The 22,896-nt window shown below is 44.7% G+C and overlaps 1 protein-coding gene across 1 annotated transcript in view; it reads right to left on the bottom strand.

Moving 5' to 3' along the window:
- Positions 1–11,743: 11,743 nt before the first annotated feature.
- LOC140726192 (E3 ubiquitin-protein ligase TRIM39-like) overlaps positions 11,744–22,896 on the bottom strand; it is a 45,003-nt gene continuing 33,850 nt past the window's right edge. The window contains exon 6 of the mRNA XM_073042223.1: positions 11,744–12,878. Coding sequence (XP_072898324.1) covers positions 12,334–12,878 — 545 coding nt within the window. The 3' untranslated portion in view covers positions 11,744–12,333. The remainder of the gene's footprint in view (positions 12,879–22,896) is intronic.

Genomic DNA, 22,896 nt, shown 5'->3' with positions numbered 1-22,896 from the left:
GTATGCGGTAATACTTATTCATGAAATTTTAAACTACATCCTTCATGATACATTCAGTCAACATTGGGAACAATGTATCTACTCCAAACTTCTAACATTCCTTTCAGTTATTTTTACATATCTTCACCAAATTACCCACCAAGCACAAGCAATAACAAATCTGTTCATCAACTTATCGACATGTGCACATTTTAGGTAACTTTATGTAGGAAAAGACACATCAGTATTAAAGGCTGCCCAAAAGAGATGTACTAGGTAAATTCCCGAGTTAAGCTGATTGTCCTATCATCAATGGCTAAAGAAGTTGGATCTCCATTCTTTCGAGTTGAGAACAATGAGGTGAACTTAATTCAAGTATGTAAGACCCTGTGGGTTGTCACATGATGGACACATTGTTGCAAGATAAGAGGGCAGTCATTTAAAACAGAGATTCACAAGGATTTCTTTTGCAAATGGAGGTGGGTCAGGGTAGTTTCCTAGCCTGGAAGCTTCTGGAGAACAAATCAGTGGAGATATGTAAAGATGAAGTAGATACACTTTTGAATTGAGGGTTATGGGGACCTGGGAGAGAAGAGGAGTTGAGGCCAGGATGTAGGTTACCCTAACGATGTTGAATGGATGGCATGTTTGTGGGGCTGAAGAGATACCTCCTGGTCCCATTTGCTTATGTTCTTATCAGGGTAAAATCAGTTGCAGCAGGTCCAATAGAATTACCTGACCAACCGCTTCCTGCTGGAAATGCTCTATTAGTTAAAACATTCTCTAAGTCCCGCCATGCAGTCTACTATTCAAAAACATCTTTCACTGGAGGATATCACACTCCTCTACTATCCTCTGGTTAATAAAGAATGTGTTAATAATAAGAGTGGAGCTTATATAAGAAATAGTAATAGAGAAAGCCACTTAGCCGCTCCATGCCTGCCCCATCTTTCTATTAGCTGACCTTTGACCTCCGCAACTATTTACTGCACAAACCCATTATCCATCAATTCCCTTATTTTTTTTCTAAATCGGTTGATCCCTGACTCCAGCAATCCCAACGAGTGACCATCTACAGCCCTCTCGGATCGAGAATGTCAAAGAGTAAAAGAGTGACTACCGGCGGGTGAAACATTTTCTTATCTCTGCAATAAACCGGTCCTGTAGCGGTGTGCTACACGCAGCACTAAAATAACGACACGGAGTCGGTAAACTGCAATTAAAGATGATTTTATTCCAACTTCACAGCCTTGCTTTAAAGCCTCCCTCATCCCGCCCTCCCTGGGAGCGGATGGTCTAGGAGACACGTACTCACAAACCCCCGCAGGCTTTTTCCCTTCGTTGCGGACCTGGCCTTTGTGCCTGCACGCTGGCTAATTGTGAGCCGGTTCGAGTGTGCTAGGAAGTGGGTCGCCACAGTCCCTTATTTTGAGGCTGTGATCCCTGATTCTGGGCAACCTCCAAGGAAAGCATTCCATCTACCTTGTCAAAACCTGCAACACCATTTTATGTTTCAATGGGATCGCCACTCTAGACAGATCCAGTATCCCTGGGAAGGGTACAGTGAACAGTTGTTACATCTATTGCAAGGTAAGAGGATCAGAATTGCTCTAAATGTTTCCCTTTGAGCACTTTCACAGGCTGGATCAGTGGACCTCCTTCATATAAAACAGGTGAAGACTAGAGAGCCTTCTCAATGTAGGCTGCAGAGAGTTGAGGACTCAGCCCAATACATCTCAGGCACATCCCTTTCCACTAACGAAAGCATTTATAGGAGGCACTGCTTCAAGAAGGTAACATTCATCGTTGTGGATTCTCACCACCTGGGCCTTGCCATCTTTTTGCAGCTACTATTGTAGAGAAGCCTGAAGTCCCACACTATTAGGTTCAAGAACAGTGAGAGTTTTTCGAGGAGATTACCAAGAATGTTAATGAAACCAGAACAGTGGACATTTTCCTCATGGACTTTAGCAAGGCTTGCATGGGAGGCTGGTCCGGAAAGTTAAGTTGCTTCACATTCAGTTGTGGTGGCATCCGTCGGTCTCGAGAGACCATGGAGAGGCCTGGGCAGGGTTGTATGGGAGACCGGCAGTTGCCCAAGCTCCAGGCCTTCCCCTCTCCATGCCACCGATGTTGTCCAAGGGAAGGGCACTAGGACCCATGCAGCTTGGCACCGGTGACGTCGCAGAGCAATATGTTGTTGTGCCTTGCTCAAAGACACAAACACACTGCCTCAGCTGAGGCTCGAACAAGTGACCTTCAGGTTACTAGTCTGATGCCTTGCCCACTAGGCCACACGCCAACACATTCAGTATAAAGTAGTCAATTGTATTCAACATAGGCTTTGAAAGAGAAAGCAGAAAATGGTAGCAGATGGTTGCCTTTCTGACTGGAGGCCTGTTACTAGTGGTGTGCCACAAGGATCAGTGCTGGGTCTGTTCCTGTTTATCATTTATCTTAATGATTTAGGTAATGTGGTAAAGTCAATCAGAAAATTTGTGGATGACACCAAGATTGAGGGTGCAGTGGACAGTGTGGAAGGCTATCAAAGCTTTCAAGGTGATCTGGACCAGCTAAGACAATGGGTTGAAAAAATGGCGGATGGAATTTAATGTACACAAGTGTGAGGTGTGTCATTTTGGTTTGGGTAAGAATTACACAGTGGGACACTGTGTGTGTGGTAGAACAGTGGGATCTGGGAATACAGATCCACAGTCCTTTGGAAATGGCATCACCGGTAGATAGGGTTGCAAAGAGAACTTTGGTATATTGGCCATTTTAAATCGGGGCATTCAGCACAGGAGCTGTATAAGACATTGGTGAGTTCAAAAGTTGTATAAGACATTGGTGTGTCCAAATATGGAGTATGGTGTACAGTTCTGGTCACCGACCTACAGGAAAGACATCAATAAGCTCGAAAGAGTGCAGAGAAAATTTACACGGATATCGCTGGGGCTTAAGGACCTGAGTTACAGGGATCAGTTGAATCAGGGGAATGATTCATTCTCTGTAGCATAGGGGAATGAGGGAAGATGGTACAGAGGTATACAAAATGTTGAGGAGCATAGACAGAATGAATGCAGCAGACTTTCTCCCCTCAGTTGGGTGAGACTAGAGTTAGAGGTCATAGGTTTAGTGTGAAAGGTGAAATATTTAAAGGGAAGCTGAGAAGGAACTGCTTCACTCAGGTGCGTGGTATGACTGTGAAACGAGCTGACAGTGGAAGTGGCGGATGCGGGTTCGATTGTAACATTTGAGAAATTTGGGCAGGTGCATGGACGGGGGGCATGGAAGGCCTTGGTCCTGGTGCAGGTAGATGGGACTAGCTAGAAAACCAGACAGGCAAAGACAAGATGGGCCAAAGGGCCTGAATCTCTACTCTCTCACTCTATGGCTTCATAACAACTACTCCCCTTCAACCAATCAGTTCTTGAACTAACTGGCATAACCTTAATCACTAGAGGTTAATAATACTATGACCATGTAGATCATCACTTTGCACTTTTTAAAAAAAATTCTCATTATATTCTTCCTTGTAAAAATTGTTATAATTTATGTTTTCCTTATGAAAGCTGCCTATGTAATGCTATGCCTGTGATTCTGCTGCATGTAAGTTTTTCATTGCACCTGTGCATACATATACTTGTATATACTTGTGCAGATGATAATGAACTTGAACCTGACTTGGAGAATTTGTGGTTTGTATTTCCATTTTTGTTGTCCACCCACTTCAAGATAAATCATCCCAGGGGAATCAATTGTAATTAACTTTGACAAGCAGATCATTCATTATCAAAACCCATGTTTCTGCTCCTTGAAGTGGGGATGTCGTACAGACTTGGTTCAGTCAATCATTTGCAGGCCTAGATGAATTTAAAGCCCTCTCACATCCCACCTGCTGCCAATAGCCTTCTTCAACCGGAGACACAAGGGGTTGCAGATGCTGGAATCTGGAGCAAAAAAAAATGAACTTCAGGAGGAATTCAAAGGGTCGGGCAGGATGTCTACAACAGGGTTCTCAAGCTGAAGAACACGGAGCCCTCGGCTAATGGTAAGTCTCCATGGCATGAAAAAGGTTGGGAGCTCCTGAAGTAGGAAATTGGACAGTTGACAATTCAGATTAAGATCAGTAACAATAAGGTGGTGGCAGAGAATGGCAACTGTTTGTGTGAAGCTCCCAAGGGGATCATCAGATATTCCCGTTTAGGGCTACTGCAGCTGAGGTCAACAGTCACAGTCACTGGTACTTAAGTGAGCAATATTGTTTCAGGTCATTTAAAGAATCTATCCTCTCCACCACCAGATTTCTGAACCCATGAACACTGCCTCCTGCTTTTCCATCAATACCTCCAATATCCCAAGCACTTCCTATGCCCCTTTGTCAATGTCCATGAATGAAACACTTCTGAAGTATTGGAATTTTTTCTTGTGTGGAAACCTCTTTCTGCACTGCAAACCTCTACAGGACAATGCCATAATGATCAAATTTTTTAATTAACAGTATTGATCGAGAAATGAGTCTTTGCTAGGGCATTAGATTTTGTTGCCACTGTATAGGTAGGAAGTTCCAGTCGTGACACAATAGGAAGGAGGTTCTGGTTGATACAACACCATAGGACCTAACCTGCAAATTAGGTACAGTCTATTTCTTTACACTTGTGATGGAAATTACATAAAACAAACTTGAATCTTGAAGCATTTTGTCTGCAGAAGTTATTGACAGTAACTGGTGCTTGTCCACCATCTAGTGGTGATAAAGGGAATTCCACCTGCCCAGGAAATTCATTTTAAACTGGAGACCGTGGACCGTAGATGCCAGGGTCTCCAGGGCCACAAACAACCTGCTGGAGGAACTCAGTTGATCGAGCAGCATCTGTGGGGGCCAACAGTGGGGTTCAACCTGAAACATCAACAATTCCATTTCCCCACAGATGCTACTCGACCCCCTGAGTTCTTCCAGCAGATTGTTAATTCGTTTTTACAATGATGAGCCATAGCTGTTCTTTCAATGCAAAAGTGTGAAAGGTTTTAAACTGACATTAGAACAGATTTTAACTTGTTCGGAGGAGAGAGGTGCCACACATTTCTGAAGACTTTTACCATTGCTTTGCAGGAGGTAATTGACAAAAACCCAGCTCTAGTTGCCTATCCCTAATCACCCTTCAACTAAGAGCCATTGCTTGACTATTTCAGAGGGCAGTTCGGAGTCAACCACTGTGCTAAGGCTGAATTATTTTATTTATTTATTTTTAATTATTAAGAAACAGCGTGGAATAGACCCTCCCCCGGCCCTTCGACCCACGCCACCCAACAATCCCCCATCTAGCCTAATCACAGGACAATTTAAATGGCCAATTCGTCTACCAACCTATTCATGTATAAACTCCTTACAGGCAGTGGCAGGAGTTGAACTCAAGTCACTAGTAATGTAAAGCATTGCGCTAACCACTATGTTACCACACCATTCCTGAGCTAGGAGGATCATGAAACCAGAGAGATTTCGAAGGATAACCAGTTGTTTAGAGATCACCAGTACTGCTACTGAATATTTATTCCAAATGGATATGACTAACTGATGTAATTAAGCAGCTGCTCTGTTACAATTTGAACTCAAGTCTCCGGATCACCAGTCAAGTAATTTCACGCTGCAGTCACCATTCTGTGTTGAAGAGGGACACCCCTCTGTGGATGAGCATAGAGCAGCCAGGTCAGATAGAAAGCTGGTTGGTACAATTAATTATTCTTTCAGCCCTGAATGACATGGACTGATGACAGCAGAAGAGAGGGCAGGGCATGGAGTAGTGGGAATTAGGGGCTAATTAGAATTAAAGATAAAAAGCTGGAGCAATCACCTCATCTGTCAGGCTAAACCCATATTGGTAGAGCAACGACGGTGAAGGTTCGTACCTGGATACCTGCTGGACTTGTATTCCTCAGACTTCAGAAGATTTAGCAGTGACCTTATTAAAACATTTATGATTCTAAGGGGGCATGATAGGGTAGATGTTGAGATGTTTACACTAGTTGGAGGGTCTTGTACAAAGGAGTATATTTACAAAGATCAGTCATTAAAAGTGAGGTCCTTAAGAATTCTCTACCCGGGGGTTGTGGAGAATGGGTCACCGGAAGTATTTAAGAAGGAAGCAGATAATTTTTTGTGATGTACCCAAAGTGCTGTAGAACTCAGCAGATCAGACGGCATCTATGGGAAAGGAATAAAGAGTCAACGTTTCAGTCCGAGACCCTTCCTCAGGAGTCAGGACCGTCCTAAAGTAGCGACTGGCCACCTCAGTTGGGATGTCTGATGATTCTCAAAACCAACATGAGTCTTTTGCCAATGGGTGGGTCGTGTAGCATGTGTCCATCCTCCCTTGCTATGAATGTACAAAGCAGAACAGTACACCCCAGCGGTCCACGATGTCTGCAGCAACCACGTCTGCGCAAGGTCCTCTGTTCCTTGCCTGTTCATGTGCCTGCCCAAACATCTCTTAAATGCTGTTGTCCACTCTCACTGAATGTGGGGTATGGATGTTGAAACAATAAACTCCTGTGCCAACCACCTCGCAGTAAATGACAGCCCAATCCTGTGATACAGCCCACTGAATCAGCTCTCTCTTATTCTGCTGAGCCGAGTGCTGTAAAGACTTCGTTAGTTTGATACCTACGCCCATTCCGTTATCTGCTTTTAGTCATCAGACCTTACTCTGCCATTCTCTTCACATTTTCTCCAATGCCCGTTTGAACAAGCTCCTCTGAATTTTAAAATTAAAGTCAATCACTAACCGGTTCCTTGAAACAATTACATTACAGTTACGGTGTCGAAAATTCAACAACATGTAAAGAGGCGTGAAGTGAAGTCAGTCCTTCTAATCAAGTTCTGCACACGACAGAAGTAGCAATTAAAAGCGAGAAGTTTTGTTCTATCTTCAAAGCTTGGACAGAGCTGGAGATTTGCGTCCATCCTGCAGAAGGAATCATAAGGGCTTTGGAGAGGGCGTGGAGGGCACGCACTAGAATTATATCAGGGACGAGAAATCTCAGTTTTGTGGAATCGCTTGGATGGTTTTATTTTTACTTATTTAGAGATGCAGCGCGGGAAAATTTCTTTCAGCCCATCGAGCTGCACCACCCAGCCACCCACCTATTCAATCCTAGCCTGAATCACAGGAGAATTTACAAACTGGAGCACCCGGAGGAAACCCCTGCTTTTCATGGAGAGGATGGGGTTTCCTACAAACTCCTTACAGATGGTGCTTCGCGCTAACGGCTAGAGCAGCAACGTTAAAGGGAAGTGTTTGAGTGTGGTGATTGGTTTTGATAGATGAAATGGGGAGAAACTGTTCCATGCAAAATCTGGAGTGGAGGAGGAGGAATATTTAAACAGAGTTGGTGGCTGGGGGCTGATAGAAACAAATTGAAGGTAACCGCCAGAATAAATAGTTGAAGCGGAATATATTCCGTGACTATGGAGAAGGAACACGAGGATGGATTACGGGTGTGAAGCCGGGCAGCAGGCAACACGGTGACGTAGTGGTTAACGCATCGCTTTGCAGCGCTGGGAGGGGGTTCAATTCTGCCACCGTCCTTTTGTCTGTTCTCTCCGTCACTGTGGGGTTTTCCTGCGGGTGTTCCAGTTTCATCCCACATTCCCAAAAAGGAGTCTAGGTTAGGGCTAGTAAGCTGTGCCATGTTATGTTATAGCTGGAAGCATGGCGACACTTAAAAGCTTGCCCTTGCACATATTCGGACTGTGTTAGTCTTTGACACCAATGATGAACTTCACGGTAGCTTCAACGGTCTGATGTACTTGTGACAAATGAAACTAATAATAACAACAACAACTAACAACAACAACAACAACAACAACAACAACAACAACAACAACAACAACAACAACAACAACAACAACAATAAAGGGCAGGATGCTCTCATTCATCCCGGCTTTCTTTCCAAATGTTTGGAAATGAGTAACTGTGACCAGGGGTTCCTGCGCAGGGCTCACGTCTGCCCACCGCATGCAACGGGGTTTTAAGAACAGAAGAAACAGGAGCAGTAACAGGCCATCCGGCCCATCGAGCCTGCCCTGCCATTCAATAAGATCATGGCTGATCTGTCCGTAAACTCAGTTCCATCCACCTGCCTTTTCCTCATAACCCTTAATTTCCCTACTATGTAAAAATCTATCTAACTGTATCTTAAGTACATTTAGTGAAGAAGCCTCAACTGCTTCCCTGGGCAGAGAATTCTACAGATTCACCACTGTCTGGGGAAAACAGTTTCTCCTCATCTCCGTCCTAAATCTTCTCCCCCGAACCTTGAGGCATTATCCCCTAGTTCTAGTCTCTGTCCCGTAATTCTAGTCTCTAGTTTTGGGGTCAGATCGAGAGCTGCTGGGGTCCAGACGTGCAGATGACAGCGAAGTTTCAGCTGCAGTGTATCGCTGTGCAGTCGCTGAGAGAGGGCAAACTACAGAGACTGGAGTTCAGTTCCAGTGAATGGGAGGCGGTGCACTCTGATAATGAATGTAATCACAATACTTTGAAAGGTGCAAGTCTGGACGGTTCTTTTTCACTTAGGTACGTCACAGGGGTGTGCACTCAGGAAGGATATTGCGGTGTCAATGCGCTTCTTGGTGTATGCACCATGGGAGCTGCTCGTTCTCTTTCATTATGAAGCGGAGGTGAAGATCGTTAGCCTGGGTTACAACCAAGGCCAATTTTCCATGACGCAAAAGAGTCAAAGTACTGTACATTTATTATCAAAGACTGTATAGATAATGCAACCTCGAGATTTGTCTGCTTACAGGCAGCCAGAAAGCAAGAAACCCGAAGAACCCCCAAAAAAGAAAGAAAGACCATCACCACTGCACTGAGTAAGAGGGAAAACACACACACAGACACACACACACACACACAGACACACACACACACACACAGACACACACACACACACACACACCACACACACACACAGAGACACACACACACACACACACACACCACACACACACACACACAGACACACACACACAGACACACACACAGACACACACACACACACACACCACACACACACACACAGACACACACACACACCACACACACACACACAGAGACACACACACACACACACACAGACACACACACACACACACACACACATGGACAGACACACACACACACACAGAGACACAGACACACACAGACAGACAGACACACACACACACACACAGACACACACACACATAGACACACACACACAGACAGACACACACACACAGACACACACAGAGACAGACAGACACACACACACAGAGACACACATACATACACACAGACACACACACACACACACAGACATACACACACACACAGACAGACACACACAGACAGACACACACTCACACACACACACACACACAGACATACACACACACAGACAGACACACACAGACAGACACACACAGACAGACAGACACACACACACACACACACACACACACACACACACATGGACAGACACACACACACACACACAGAGACACAGACACACACAGACAGACAGACACACACACACACACACACATAGACACACACACACACACACACACACACACACACACAGACACACACAGACAGACAGACACACACACACACACACACACACACACATGGACAGACACACACACACACACACACAGAGACACAGACACACACAGACAGACAGACACACACACACACACACACACACATAGACACACACACACAGACAGACACACACACACACAGACACACACAGAGACAGACAGACACACACACACAGAGACACACATACATACACACAGACACACACATACATACACACAGACACACACACACACACACACACACAGACATACACACACACACACACAGACAGACACACACAGACAGACACACACGCACACACATACACTCACTCAGACACACACGCTCATATCATGTCAACAACAGGAGCGAACGGCAGCATTCTGAACCAGACTGAGTCCTTCGATCCGCTCCCTGGAGGGCCAGAGTAGGCTCAAACCTCAGTCTCAGTTCATCATATTAGGGGGCAGAAACTGTGTGAAACTCGCAGAGATAGGCAGTTCACAGCCGCAGCGCCACAGAGAGAGGAACGAACATCGCGGGAGAGCGAGCAAAATCTGCAAGCAAGGGAGCCACTCCTTAGTGACCGTTTAGTTGAGAGGGTCGTTGGGAGACGATTGCGAGATTAGAAGATTCAGCAATCAGAACAGGAGAAACAGTTTTCTTACCCAATATAGAGTCATAGAGTGCTGTAGCACAGAAGGAGGCCCATTGGCCCATCCAGCCCATGCTGAGCTATTATTCTGCCTGTTCTATTGACCTGCACACGGACTATAGCTCTCAATACCCCTCCCATCCAGGTATCTAATCATAGCTCTAGAGTTAATGAGTGAAGCGGAGGCCACATCACAGTTTAGGGAAAGTTGAAAAGGCCACTGCAGGCAAAAGGACACCTGAAACTGATGTGCTTGTGCTTTAGGAGTCACTGCACACAAGGTAGGGTTAGCACCGTTGGTCACTAGTTAGGCCAAATGGCCTACTTCTATTCTGTCATCTTTCCTCTGTGTCTCATGACTAGTCTCTATTCATTGTCTCCTCAGAGCTTAGGTTCATAGTTATATGGAAACAGGCCCTTCAGCCCAACTTGTCAATACTGACCAAAATGCATATCTACACTAATCCCATTTGGCTGCATTTGAATCATATTTCTCTAAACTAGGGGTTTCCAAGCTTTCTTATTCCATGGACCCTTGGTTGTGAACCCCTGTTCTAAGCCATTCCTCTCCATGTACCTTTCCTAATGCCTCCGGACATTGTAATTGTACTCACCATAAACCTACCACCCTCTGTGTGTGAAAAGTTCTCCCCTCAGATTCCCTTTAAATCTTTTCTCTCTCTCCTTAAACCCATTTCCTCTAGGTTTACATTCCCCTACCCTGGGAGAAAGACTATCTACCTATCAACACCGCTCATATTTACAAAATCCTCTTTCAGGTCACCCCTCAGATCCCTTCACTTCCTTCCCAGCCTATCCAGACTGTCCTTGTAACTGAAGCCCTCCAGTCCTGGCAAACATTCCTGTGACTCTTATCTGGCCTAATCACATCCTTCCTACAGCGTTAAATGGGCTGTAATGAGGAGCTAAGGGATGTCACAGTTTCCAAATATCTTGTCTTTGAATAAGCTCGCTATTCAAGGCAACCATAGCTATTTTCACTCAGAAACAAGTGAACAGAGTGACATTTTTAAATAAAAGCTCAGAACTGCTATCTTTGAATTGCCCGGGCTTTGGTCCATGGGAACAGAGTGGGGCAGTAGGCCACTGGACCTGTTGCCCTTACTGAGACCAACGTTTGGACCTCGGTCTAACACTGTTCCAAACGAGCTCCACATCACCAGGTCCCAGCGATAAGCCATAATTAATATTACCATCATATTCATAGGTCTGCCTGTTATGTCTTTTGTGGAAAGCGCTACAGGGATTTAAAAAAACTTTCACGCCATCCTAAAAGTTTCTTCCCCTAGGTAGTTAACCTAATCAACTATTCTAGATACCACCCCCAGCAATGTACCGTAAACACTTTAAACCACTTTTTTAAAATGTTGTTTACATTGTATATACATGGTGATAATTTATGTGTTTATGCACATTTTATTCCATTCTAGACTTTAACCTCCGACTTTGTTTTTTTATATAGTTCTTTATTCTTTAGAGTTGTTGAATGCTGTTTTTGTTACATGTCGTGCCCTAACCAACATACCACAGCAAAGTCTTAATACATGTAAATGTACAGTATATGGAAAATAAAGTTGATTCTGGAGATGTAAGGAACTTTAGAAGAAGTTATCGGGATGCAAGGAAGAGGTAAAGTCTACAGACTGAAATTGAGGCAGAGATTAGAGACCCAAGAGACTGAAATCTGGAGCAAAAAACAAGCTAACTGCTGAGGAACTTGTTGGGTTGACGGGGGAGGGGGGTGAAATAGGAATTGTCAATATTTCAGGTTGAAAGCCTACAACAGAATTGAGAATGGAATAGGTAGCTAGTATAAAAAAGTGGAGGGGTGAGGCAGGGCAGAAGGTGATTGGTGGACTGAGGAGGGGTGTAGGATGATGGACAGATGGAGGAGTGGGAGACAGAAGCAGCTGAGTGCTGGATAGAAGTAAATGAGGGGAAAAAAGGATGGTGGGGGGGGGGGGGCAACAGAGATCACATCTGCTGCTCTAGACTTGTGCTTCACCCAATCTCCATTCCTCTTAATTTTAGCTTGACTAACTCTTGACTGCTTTACACGCTCCCAACATCGTGTATGATCAAAGTAGCATTCTTTTCCTTATCACTGCTGCTCCCTGGATTAAAGGCCGGGTAGATAGTCTCAGCGAAGGTCTCGGAGAACGTGTGCAGCAGTGTCATGGTGCTGGCGTTGTAAAAGGCCACCTGACCCGCCTCATAGTCCAGGAACACGCCAAGCTTCTGCAGCTGGCTCACGTTCAGGGGTGTGGACACACTGTTGTGCCACGCCAGGTACCATGGCTTCTGGAAGGCCACCGACCAGGCCGACAGGCTGTTCATCAAATTGCTGCTTTCGTTCCTAGGCATGGACTCCTTCACGACACCCACACTCCAGTTGGATTTATCCTGCACGGTCACTTCCCAGTAATGCTTCCCTGCGTTAAGCCCCTCAGAGGCCAACACGATGGTCACGTGAGTGAATCGCTTCGGGGACGGGGGAACGGCCAGAGGATTTTCTCTGACTGAAACCGCTTTGCCATTGGCGGTGATTTCCAGGGTCGGGTGGGAGGTCTCCACATCCAGAATGATGTTTTTGGCCCCTGTGTGGATAAGCAGAGAAAACAAGTGAGGATGAGAGGTACAAACAGCAAGCAGTAGGGCAAGGTCCCCTCCCAACTTGGAAGGCCTCTCCTGAGGTAGGGACGTAACTCTCAGCCTGCCTGCGTCTTACTGAGCGTTGTATCATCTGAGATCTCATCGGACATTAAAACGAGCGTCCATGTGGGCACTCAGCAGTGCCTTAAACAGCCCATGGAGCTGTTGTGAAGGTCCTCTATGATCTCCTGACCAACATTGTGACTCAAGCAACATAGCTAACTGCTCAGATTGGAGGAACATAATCTAATATTCTGTCTGGGTAGCCTCCAACCTGTTGGCATGAAAATCGATTTCTCAAACTGCTGGTAATTACACCCCTCCCCTCCCCCACATTCCCTCTTTTCCTTTTCACCATTCCGATTACCTTCTTACCCCTTCTCTTCTCCCCCACCCTCATCACCTGCCCATCACCTCCCTCTGGTTCTTGCCTCCTTCCCTTTATTCCGTAGTCCACTATCCTCTACTAGATTGTCTTCAGTCCTGTACCTTTTCCACCCATCGCTTTGCAGCTTCTAACTTGAACCCTTTCCCCACCCACCTACCTTCCCCCTCACCTGGCTTCACCTACCACCTTCTAGTTTGTAATTCTTCTCCTCTCCCCACCTTCCTACTCTGGCTTCTGCCCCCTTCCTTCCCAGTCCTGATGAAGGATCTTGCCCTGAAATGTTGACTGTTTATTACTTTGGAAATAGATGCTGTCTGTCTTTCTGAGTTCCTCCAGCATTTTATGTGCATTGCTCAGGATTTCCAGCATCTACAGAGTCTCGTGTGTCTACAGCAAGTTATCTGTCGTGGGAATTCATTGTGTTCCGACTGACTGCAACATGCCCCATATCAAAGCAGTGATTAGGTCTCATAAGCATTCACAGTGATTCAGGCGTCCTCGTATTGGGAAAGGAGCAGTGTAAATAAAAGTTTTTCTTCCTGTCTCCCGATGAGTTCAGTCAGTATAAGGAGACTGGGCCTTGGAAGGAAAGTTGGCTCCATCTGTATTTGGCTCCAGTGCTCTGGTAACACTGGCTGAGGTCCATTGCATGAAACGACTCCAAAAATAACACTAACTGGCATGGGATTAATGATCCAGCTCAGCAAATGCAGAACTGTATCGTGAAAACTGGAGATTTATCACCTAGATGAAGTGGTGTGTGGAGCAGGAGAGAGGGTTGGCAGCAAGATGGTGGTGGGGCTGAGGGAAGGGCTTTCTTGTTCTAAGGTATCTTTTATGGAGTTGATCTGAAATTGGTTCACTGGTAGCTTTCATCTTCAAAACGTTATGTTATACAGTATACTCGGGCACTGTTCCAGAAATTTGAATGTGTGACTTGCACGAAGTGCCGAGGGAACGCACTGTCTGAGTGTTGGCATCTTCCAGGTGAAAGGTTCAATCGGGTCAACGAGAGGTCACAGGAGAACTCTCCACGTCCTTACCAACGTTTATCCAGTATATGGTCAGAGAGCAAACGTTAAGTTATTGAACCAACATCAAGAGGCCAGGCTATTGGTCCAGGGCCAAGAGTTCAAATTCCACATGGGTACTCGGGGAATTTAAATACAAGTGATAGAAATAATCTGGAATTTTTAAAAAAAATTAGACTCGGAAATGGTGACCAGATTGTAATTAAAAACCCATCTGGTTGGTTAATGTCCCTTTAGGGAATTTTTACCTAGTCTTATTCCAGACCCAACAATGCAATTAACTCTTAGCAGCCCCTCGTACATGGCTCTGTGATCAATTAAGAATGAACAATAAATACTGATCCAGCTAGTAATGTCTACATCCCATAAATGAATATAAAGAAGTCACTAAAGCTGACCAGACACTTGTTTATTTTGTAATTGCTTGTGATACCTTCAAGAGAGACAATTCTGTTCTGAGTTTGATTGGATCCTATTGTTAATCACTGAGCAAATAAGAAAGGCCCAATTTTTCAAACGTCAAATGTGACCCCCCCTGGCTTGAGGGAACACGTAGGAAGTTGCTGATGTTCCCTTCCTGGTAAACGTGTCTGCTGCTGACGTTCCTCTCGGGGAGCACTGCTGCTAACATGTCCATCAGTGATGCTCTAAGCATCACGCACTGTATTCGTTAATAGCACCAACGGATGATGAGGGAGTTTAGACTGGACGGGGGAAAAGAGTGCAGTTTCTCATTTGAAGCGCTACTCCATTTTCACACGAAGAAAGCCAAGTGTGGATGTGGCAGAATAAACCAGAGAACCGAACATCCAAACCGGGGCAGAACACTGGAGTGTACGCGGACATAGTGGAACCAAGGAGCTGAACTTCAACAAGGCTTCTCCTACCCATTTGACAAAACTTCAGCGTTAGATGGGCAGTAACTGGGAATGGAAAGGGTCAAAGGTTACATCTCCATTGTTGCGGCTAATGATCATATAAACCATCTGTGGAAACACAAGGCTTACCACTGTACGTTAACATGACAGAGATCCAACTTATACATGTTAGGTAATTACCAGAAGAAGCAGAGGGGGGAGACGTGGAGATCTGTATTGAGGAAGTGAGATGTTACCGGTTTTATGCCTTGCCAGTGGAAAGAGACTAAAGGCAGAACCCGATAAATACTTGAGCAGAAAAAAACATGTAGCAATCTATATGGGTTTAGAGCAGAGACGTGTTGCAAAATTTTGCAAAGAGCTAGTATGGGATGGTAGACTGAATGGCAGCATAGAATCATGGATAGTTATAGCACAGAAGAAGCCATTCACCCCATTGGTTTCCTGTGATCTCCTGTCGTGCAACTTTAAAAGAGCAGATGCTTTAGTAGATAGGGATGGAGTGAGTGTTTAAGCAGGTTATTTAGGATGAGAAAGAGCCCAAACAAATCTTAAGACAGCACAGACTCATCTCATCATACTGAATTAAATAACAAGACATAACAACAGATAAGAGGAAAATTCTAAGCTCCACCTGCATTTTTGCATCAACTCAAAATGAGGCTTGAGCAGTTTGAGAGTTTTACAGTTTCCAATGACAGCCGGAACCATTGGCAGGATAAGCTATGAACCATAGCACCATAGAACACTACGGCACAGTACAGGCCCTTCAGCCCTCCATGTTGTGCCGACCCATATAATCCTTAAAAAAAAGTACTAAACCCACACTACCCCATAACCCTCCATTTTTCTTTCATCCATGTGCCTGTCCAAGAGGCTCTTAAATACCCCTAATGTTTTAGCCTCCACCACCACCCTTGGCAAGTCATTCCAGGCACTCACAACTCTTTGTGTAAAAAACTTACCCCTGATGTCTCCCCTAAACTTCCCTCCCTTAATTTTGTTCATATGCCCTCTGGTGTTTGCTATTGGTGCCCTGGGAAACAGATACTGACTATCCACCCTATCTATGCCTCTCATAATCTTGTAGACCTCTATCAAGTCCCCTCTCATTCTTCTACGCTCCAAAGAGAAAAGTCCCAGCTCTGCTAACCTTGCTTCATATGACTTGTTCTCCAAACCAGGCAACATCCTGGTAAATCTCCTCTGCACCCTCTCCATAGCTTCCACATCCTTCCTATATTGAGGTGACCAGAATTGACACAATACTCTTAAGTGCGGTCTCACCAGAGATTTGTAGAATAGCAATATGACCTCTGTACTCTTGAACTCAATCCCCCTGTTAATGAAGCCTAGCATCCCAAAGGCCTTCTTAACTACCCTATCAACCTGTGCAGCGACCTTGAGGGATGTATGGATCTGAACCCCAAGGTCCCTGTGTTCATCCACACTCTTAAGTAAATGACCATTAATCCTGTACTCAGTTTTCTGGTTTGTCCTTCCAAAATGCATCACCCCATACTTGTCCGGATTGAACTCCATCTGCCATTTTTCTGCCCAACTCTGCAGCCTGTCTATATGCTCTTGTAACCTTCGACAACCTACAGCTCCATCCACAACCCCTCCAATCTTCATATGATCCGCAAACTTACTCACCCATCCTTCCGCCTCTACATCCAGGTCATTTATAAAAATCACAAATAGCAGGGGTCCCAGGACAGATCCCTGTGGCACTCCACTAGTCACCGACCTCCAGGCAGAATACTTTCCTTCCGCAACTACTCTCTGCTTTCTTCCTTTAAGCCAATTTTTTTTATCCAAACAGCCAAGGTTCCACTTATCCCATGCCTCATGACTTTCTGGATGAGTCTCTCATGAGAGACCTTGTCAAATACTTTGCTAAAGTCCATGTAGACCACATCCACTGCCCTACCCTCATCAATTTCTTTTGTTACTCTACCCTCCATGAAGGATGGAGCGAATTGGATTTAAAGTGCAGGGATGAAGCTGATAAAATTAGAAGGTCAATTCCACACATGTTCATGAATCAAAAGTGATATAGTTGCAAATATGACACCAGAAATATTGGATATTATGTGTCACATGCACTCCTGCAAAGGGCTACAGAGAAACACAAGAACATAAGAAGTAAGAGCAGAGAGACTGTAGGAAAGATACACAAAAATATTGCCTGGTCTATAGGGCTTGAGTTTCAAAGGAGAGGTTAGATAGGCTGGAGCAAAGGAGGTTTGGAATTACTACATAGAGGTTTATAAAATTATGAGATATATAGATCGGGCAGGCGGCAACAGTCTCAAAGGTAGTGGAGTCTCAAACTGGAGGGTATAGGTGAAACATTTAAAGGGGATTATGGGGGCAAGTTTTTAAATCAGAAGTTGGTTGGTGTAGAGGATGAGCTGTCAGAGAAGGTGCTTAAAAGACATTTGGACAGGTACACGGATAGAAATGTTTTAGACAGGATATGAGCCAAATGGAGGCAGATGGGATTAGTGTAGATCAGTCCCCTGGCCGATGTTGATGAGTTGTGCTGAAGTGTCTGTTTCCGCACGGCCCTCCAAGACGTCCCACTACTCAATTGATCCTGGTCAAGTGAGCTCCACATTCCTGTCTATTCCTCAGAACTCTCTGCTCTCCTATTTCAGAGATCTTCCTCTGCTTTGAATGTCTTCAATGACTCCATCTTCAGAGGTCCCTGGCATGGAGCATTCCAAAGAAACACCACCGTCTGAGAGAAAACGTTGCTTCACACCTCCGTCTTAAGCGTGACGATCTCCCATTCTGAAATGTCGCCCACCATCGCCCCCGTAAGGGAAGACATCTTTTCTGTGAGAATTGCCTGTTTCAGCCAGAGGAAATTTGGTACAGCAGTCTCATTTGGGGAAGTGCAGTTAATGACTTTACTTGCAGGCAAACCAGCTTTTAAACCAGCTTTTAAACCAGGGTAAAAGACAGCTCACTTAAGTTTTAAATTCTTTAATCCCTATTGTTTCAGTTGATTCAGGGTAGACTGCAATGATAACTGAATGGATACACAGTGACAAACCTAAATTCAAATGCCAATTGATTCACCTCTTGCAGCTGGTTGACATGGGGGACACAACTGGCTACTCACAATGGAAAGGGTTAAGCTATCCCCACCGATCTGAATAGAAATGATAAACGGAATGAAAAGCAGCCAATCCCCAGCAAAGCAAATTGTAGTTGAGAGCATAAGCATTGGATTTCTAGTACATTGTAGACAGTGGTGGAGAAATTTCTCCTCAGTCACTTGCAGTGGATGCAGAAAGGATCCCCATCCAGATTTCTATCTCAGCACGTTAAACAGTGAACAAGTGATCTATTAACACTGGTGGAACAAAAGCTGCTGGTGGATGCAAGTATCTGTCAAGAACATCCTGCAAGCTCGTCTTCCCTCCTTCGTGTCAGCTTCACATGTTTTTGCAGGTTTCAATTTGATTTCTACAGAAAAACTTCACGGTTTGCAATCCTTTAGACTGATGCATTTCACTCATGTCCTGATGAAGGGTCTCAGGCCAAAAGGTCCATTGCTCATTTCCCTCCTTAGATGCTGCCTGACCTGCTGGGTTCCTCCAACGTTTTGTGTGGGTTGTATTTCACTCACCTTCTCCTTCTTCGGTAGTCCCTTGTGGATGAGGATGACTCGCTCTTACTCCGTTTGAGAGGAGCAGAAGATCCAAGTGTGTGATTTCCTTTACGGCTGTAAATACTGACTACACATGGGCCTCTAAGATTATCAACAATGAGTCAAAGAACTTGCTTTATCATAGACTAAATGAAATTAGCGACAGCTCACGGAATTGGTAGATTTCATTTTATTTAGAAATACAGAGTGGATTAGGCCATTTCAGCCCTCCGAGCCACATCACTCAGCAACCCTGACAATTCCAATTTAAACCTAATCACGGGACAGTTTACAATGACCGATTAACCTACCTAGTACGTTTGCCCTGGGGAGAAAACCGGAGCACCTGGAAAAAACCCTCGCATTCCATGGGGAGGACGTACTGAGACTCCTTACAGAGGATGCTGAGATTGAACTCCGAACTCTGACACCCCGAACTGTAATATCATTGGGCTAACCGCTGCGCTATCTGGCCACAAACATGGTTTTGTATGATTAGAATGCTTTCATTAACAAAAAGCAAATAAAATTGCAGTGAAGAGGAAGAGTCCATGATTCAAAATGTTAACTGGTGTCTTTTTTCCCTCAGATGCTGCTTGACTGGCTGAGTTGTTCCAGCATTTCTGTTTTTGTAGGGAGAACCATTTTAACTTCCACTTCAACTGGGGGGGGAAAAAAAACTCAGTTGGCAGCTCTCTGATGTTGTCCACAGGAGGCCAGTGAAGGCTAATGCAGTTTGTAATGTGTTGGTTGTTTGTCTGGCTTACAGTAAGCCAGTTCCACAGGTGTTGATTACTGAGTGTGCAGACAAATGTATGTGCAGTCTTGCCAGCATTTATTCCCCTCCTCCCCGAGGTAGAGAATGCTCACCAAGGCGCTTTTCCAGCTGGTAAATGTTCTGAACTCTGAAAACCTGATCATGGCTGCACAGCTAGTTAGACCAGTAAGACAGCAGGCAGACGAAATGAAACCATTTCAGTGCTCCGTTGTCTGCCTCCTGCAACTGACCCACTTTCCAACATGTCCCCTGATTGCAAGTGGCTCGCATTTGAGAATAAAGATACAGCGTCCTGCTCCTGACAGGAAATTCGTCCACCAGACCTAATGGTCCTTGTGATTGCAATCAGGGTATCAAATGACTACAGAAAATGGGCCAAAAACCATTCCTAATCCAAGTCCATTTTGCAATCTGTTCAGGCAATTTAGGAAAGCTGGAGGACTGATTTGCAGACGGAGGTGTAACGAAGGGCGGGTAGAGTTCTGGCTTTCAGCTTTCCAAAGGGAGAAACTTGGCTGAGCCTGTTCAAGGTGATGAGATTGCTGTGGGTGTCCTGTGATACAGGCAGAATTTAGTCTAGAAAGTCGGGAAGTTGTAAGTGCCAAATGTGAGGAATGGAGGTCTGCTAGAGAAGTGGAGGCAATGCATAGATTCCGATGAATTCTGAGGTGAGAAGGCTGCAGGTTCCTTCCGAATCTCTGTGCTAAATGGGCGAAAAGGGACTTCCATTTTTTATCAATCAACTTACTGTTAGAGATGTGTCAGTTCTAATACTTACAAAGTTGGATTAATTCAGGCCAATTTTTAGTGAAACCCATGGTTGAAAATAATCACACTGGGGCTATTTCTGCCAGAATGCACGATGAGTTCTGGGTGGATGACTATTTAAGCAATCATTATTCCTATTGGAATCAGATGGGAATCTCATTAAAGGAAACATTTGTAAAGTGCAAAGGATGGGCAGGATCCCAGAATCATTTTGATTCACCCTACGTTGCTCCTTCGATATCCTGAGCCTTCCTTTCGGCCTTTTATCATTGGATCAAGTGTCCAGATTCATACTAAATGTTGCCAAATAATTTTGATTACACGTTAGATGTGTCACGAGATAGAGAAAAAAAAATCGGTCCATTTAATCTTCTTGATACCGAAGATTGAAGATTGGAGCTCAAAGGTCAATCAGAAGTCAGGGCGTCAAAGCACGATAGCTGAAGCCTGGTGACTGGAGACTGAAAGCTTGTCCTGGAGTTGGAGGACTGCCTGTTTGTGTGGGTGGGAGGGACGGAGGAAAGGGGCTTGTTTTGCTGTTCATGAACGCAAGAGATTCTGCAAGTGCTGGAAATCCAGAGGAATGCACACAAAATGCTGGAGGAAATCAGACTCTTCTCTGATGAAGGGTCTTGGTCCAAAGCGTCAACTGTTTATTCCCTTCCGCAGATGTGGCCCGACCTGCTGAGCTCCTCAAGTATTTTGTGTGTGCTGTTTTGCTGCTGTTGCTTGTTGTGTTCTGTGTTTTTCTATGTGAGCATGCTGTGCTGGGTGGAATGGTGACAACACTCAGGTCCCCACAGCATGTGTTGGTTGTTAATGCTGTATGTTCCAATGTACATGTATAAATACAGTAGATCTGAACCTGAGCTGGACACGGCCAGAGATCTTCAGGAGCTGGGCCTTGCCTGTAAATTGCCCCAGACATCCACTGCCACGACAAACACCTAGGGGTGTGATGAGTGCCCAGATGGGATGTCATAGAACCATAGAACGCTACAGCACAGTACAGGCCCTTCAGCCCTCCATGTTGTGCCAACCCATATAATGCTTTAAAAAAAAGTACTAAACCCACACTAACCCATAACCCTCCATTTTTCTTTCATCCATGTGCCTGTCCAAGAGGTTCTTAAATACCCCTAATGTTTTAGCCTCCACCACCACCCCTGGCAAGTCATTCCAGGCGCTCACAACCCTTTGTGTAAAAAAGCTTACTCCTTATGTCTCCCCTGAACTTCCCTCCCTTAATTTTGTACATGAGAAAAAATGTTGTCCTGAGGAAAACACATGGGAGAACTGGCCAATGAAATTGTTTCATTGGTCTTGTGAATTTTGTAATTGGAAGGATAATAGAGCCATAGTGAGTAGGGCAGAGATGACAGTACTGGTATCATACACTTCTCCAAGTCTGCTTCATCCATTGAGCTGGCTTCCTGTCCATCCCCACAGTAGAGTGTTGACATCATTCAATAAACTGTAATCTCTTATGTTTAGTTTCAAGGTGATTGGAGGTAAGTTTAAGGGAGATGTCAGAGGTAAGTATTTTTTGCACAGAGTGCTAAGTGCTTGGAATGCACTGCCAAGTGTGGTGGTTGAGGCTGATACGTTAGGGATATTCAAGAGATTCTTAGATAGGCACATGGATGAAAGAAAAATGGCAGGTTATGGCTATTTAGGAAGGAAGATTAATAATTGAGTAGGCTTTTATAGTTGTCACAATATAATGGGCCGAAGGGCCTGAACTGTGCACTACTGTTCTATGTTCCATGTTAATGTAATGCTGAAGGCAATAAATATACTGAATAAGCATAGCTGACCAATGATGCACATATTAACTCAGTCAAGAGAGGCTTTCCATTATACAGAAGTTTAGGCTACTAGGGTTTTGTTTGAGCCTTGCATAGATTTCAGGAGATTTGGGGGCATTAAGATGGGGTGAGAACACAGTGAAGTATTATCTACTGTTCTCCTGTGAGAATATCAATGTGCTTTTCAGAAGGGCCGACAAACTGCAAAGATTTGAATCTTGGGATGAAAGCACAGGAGATTCTGCAGATGCTGGAATTCCTGAATAACAAAATGCTGGAGTATCTCAGCAGGTTAGAGAGGAATAAACATTCAGCGTTTCAGGCCAAGACTATTCATCAGGACCTGATGAAGGGACTTGGCCCAAAACATCAACTGTTTATTTCTCTCTATAGATGCTGCCTGACCTGCTGAGTTACTCCAGTATTTTATGTGCGTTATTCTTAGGATGAAAGATCATTTCAATGCCAAGGGTTAAGCAGAATGTTCCTAAATTCTTTGCATAAGACCATAAAACATAGGAGCAGAATTGGGCCATCTGGCCCATTGAGTCTGCTCCGCCATTCAATTACGGCTGACCCTTTTTTCCTTTACCCCTCTGATTCTGCTTAGCTTTTGCTAAGCTACCAGCACGTGCTAATGCTAGATTT

This window comes from Hemitrygon akajei, chromosome 4 (assembly GCF_048418815.1).
Source record: "Hemitrygon akajei chromosome 4, sHemAka1.3, whole genome shotgun sequence".
NCBI lineage: Eukaryota > Metazoa > Chordata > Chondrichthyes > Myliobatiformes > Dasyatidae > Hemitrygon > Hemitrygon akajei.
This window is presented reverse-complemented; position numbering and strand designations above follow the sequence as displayed.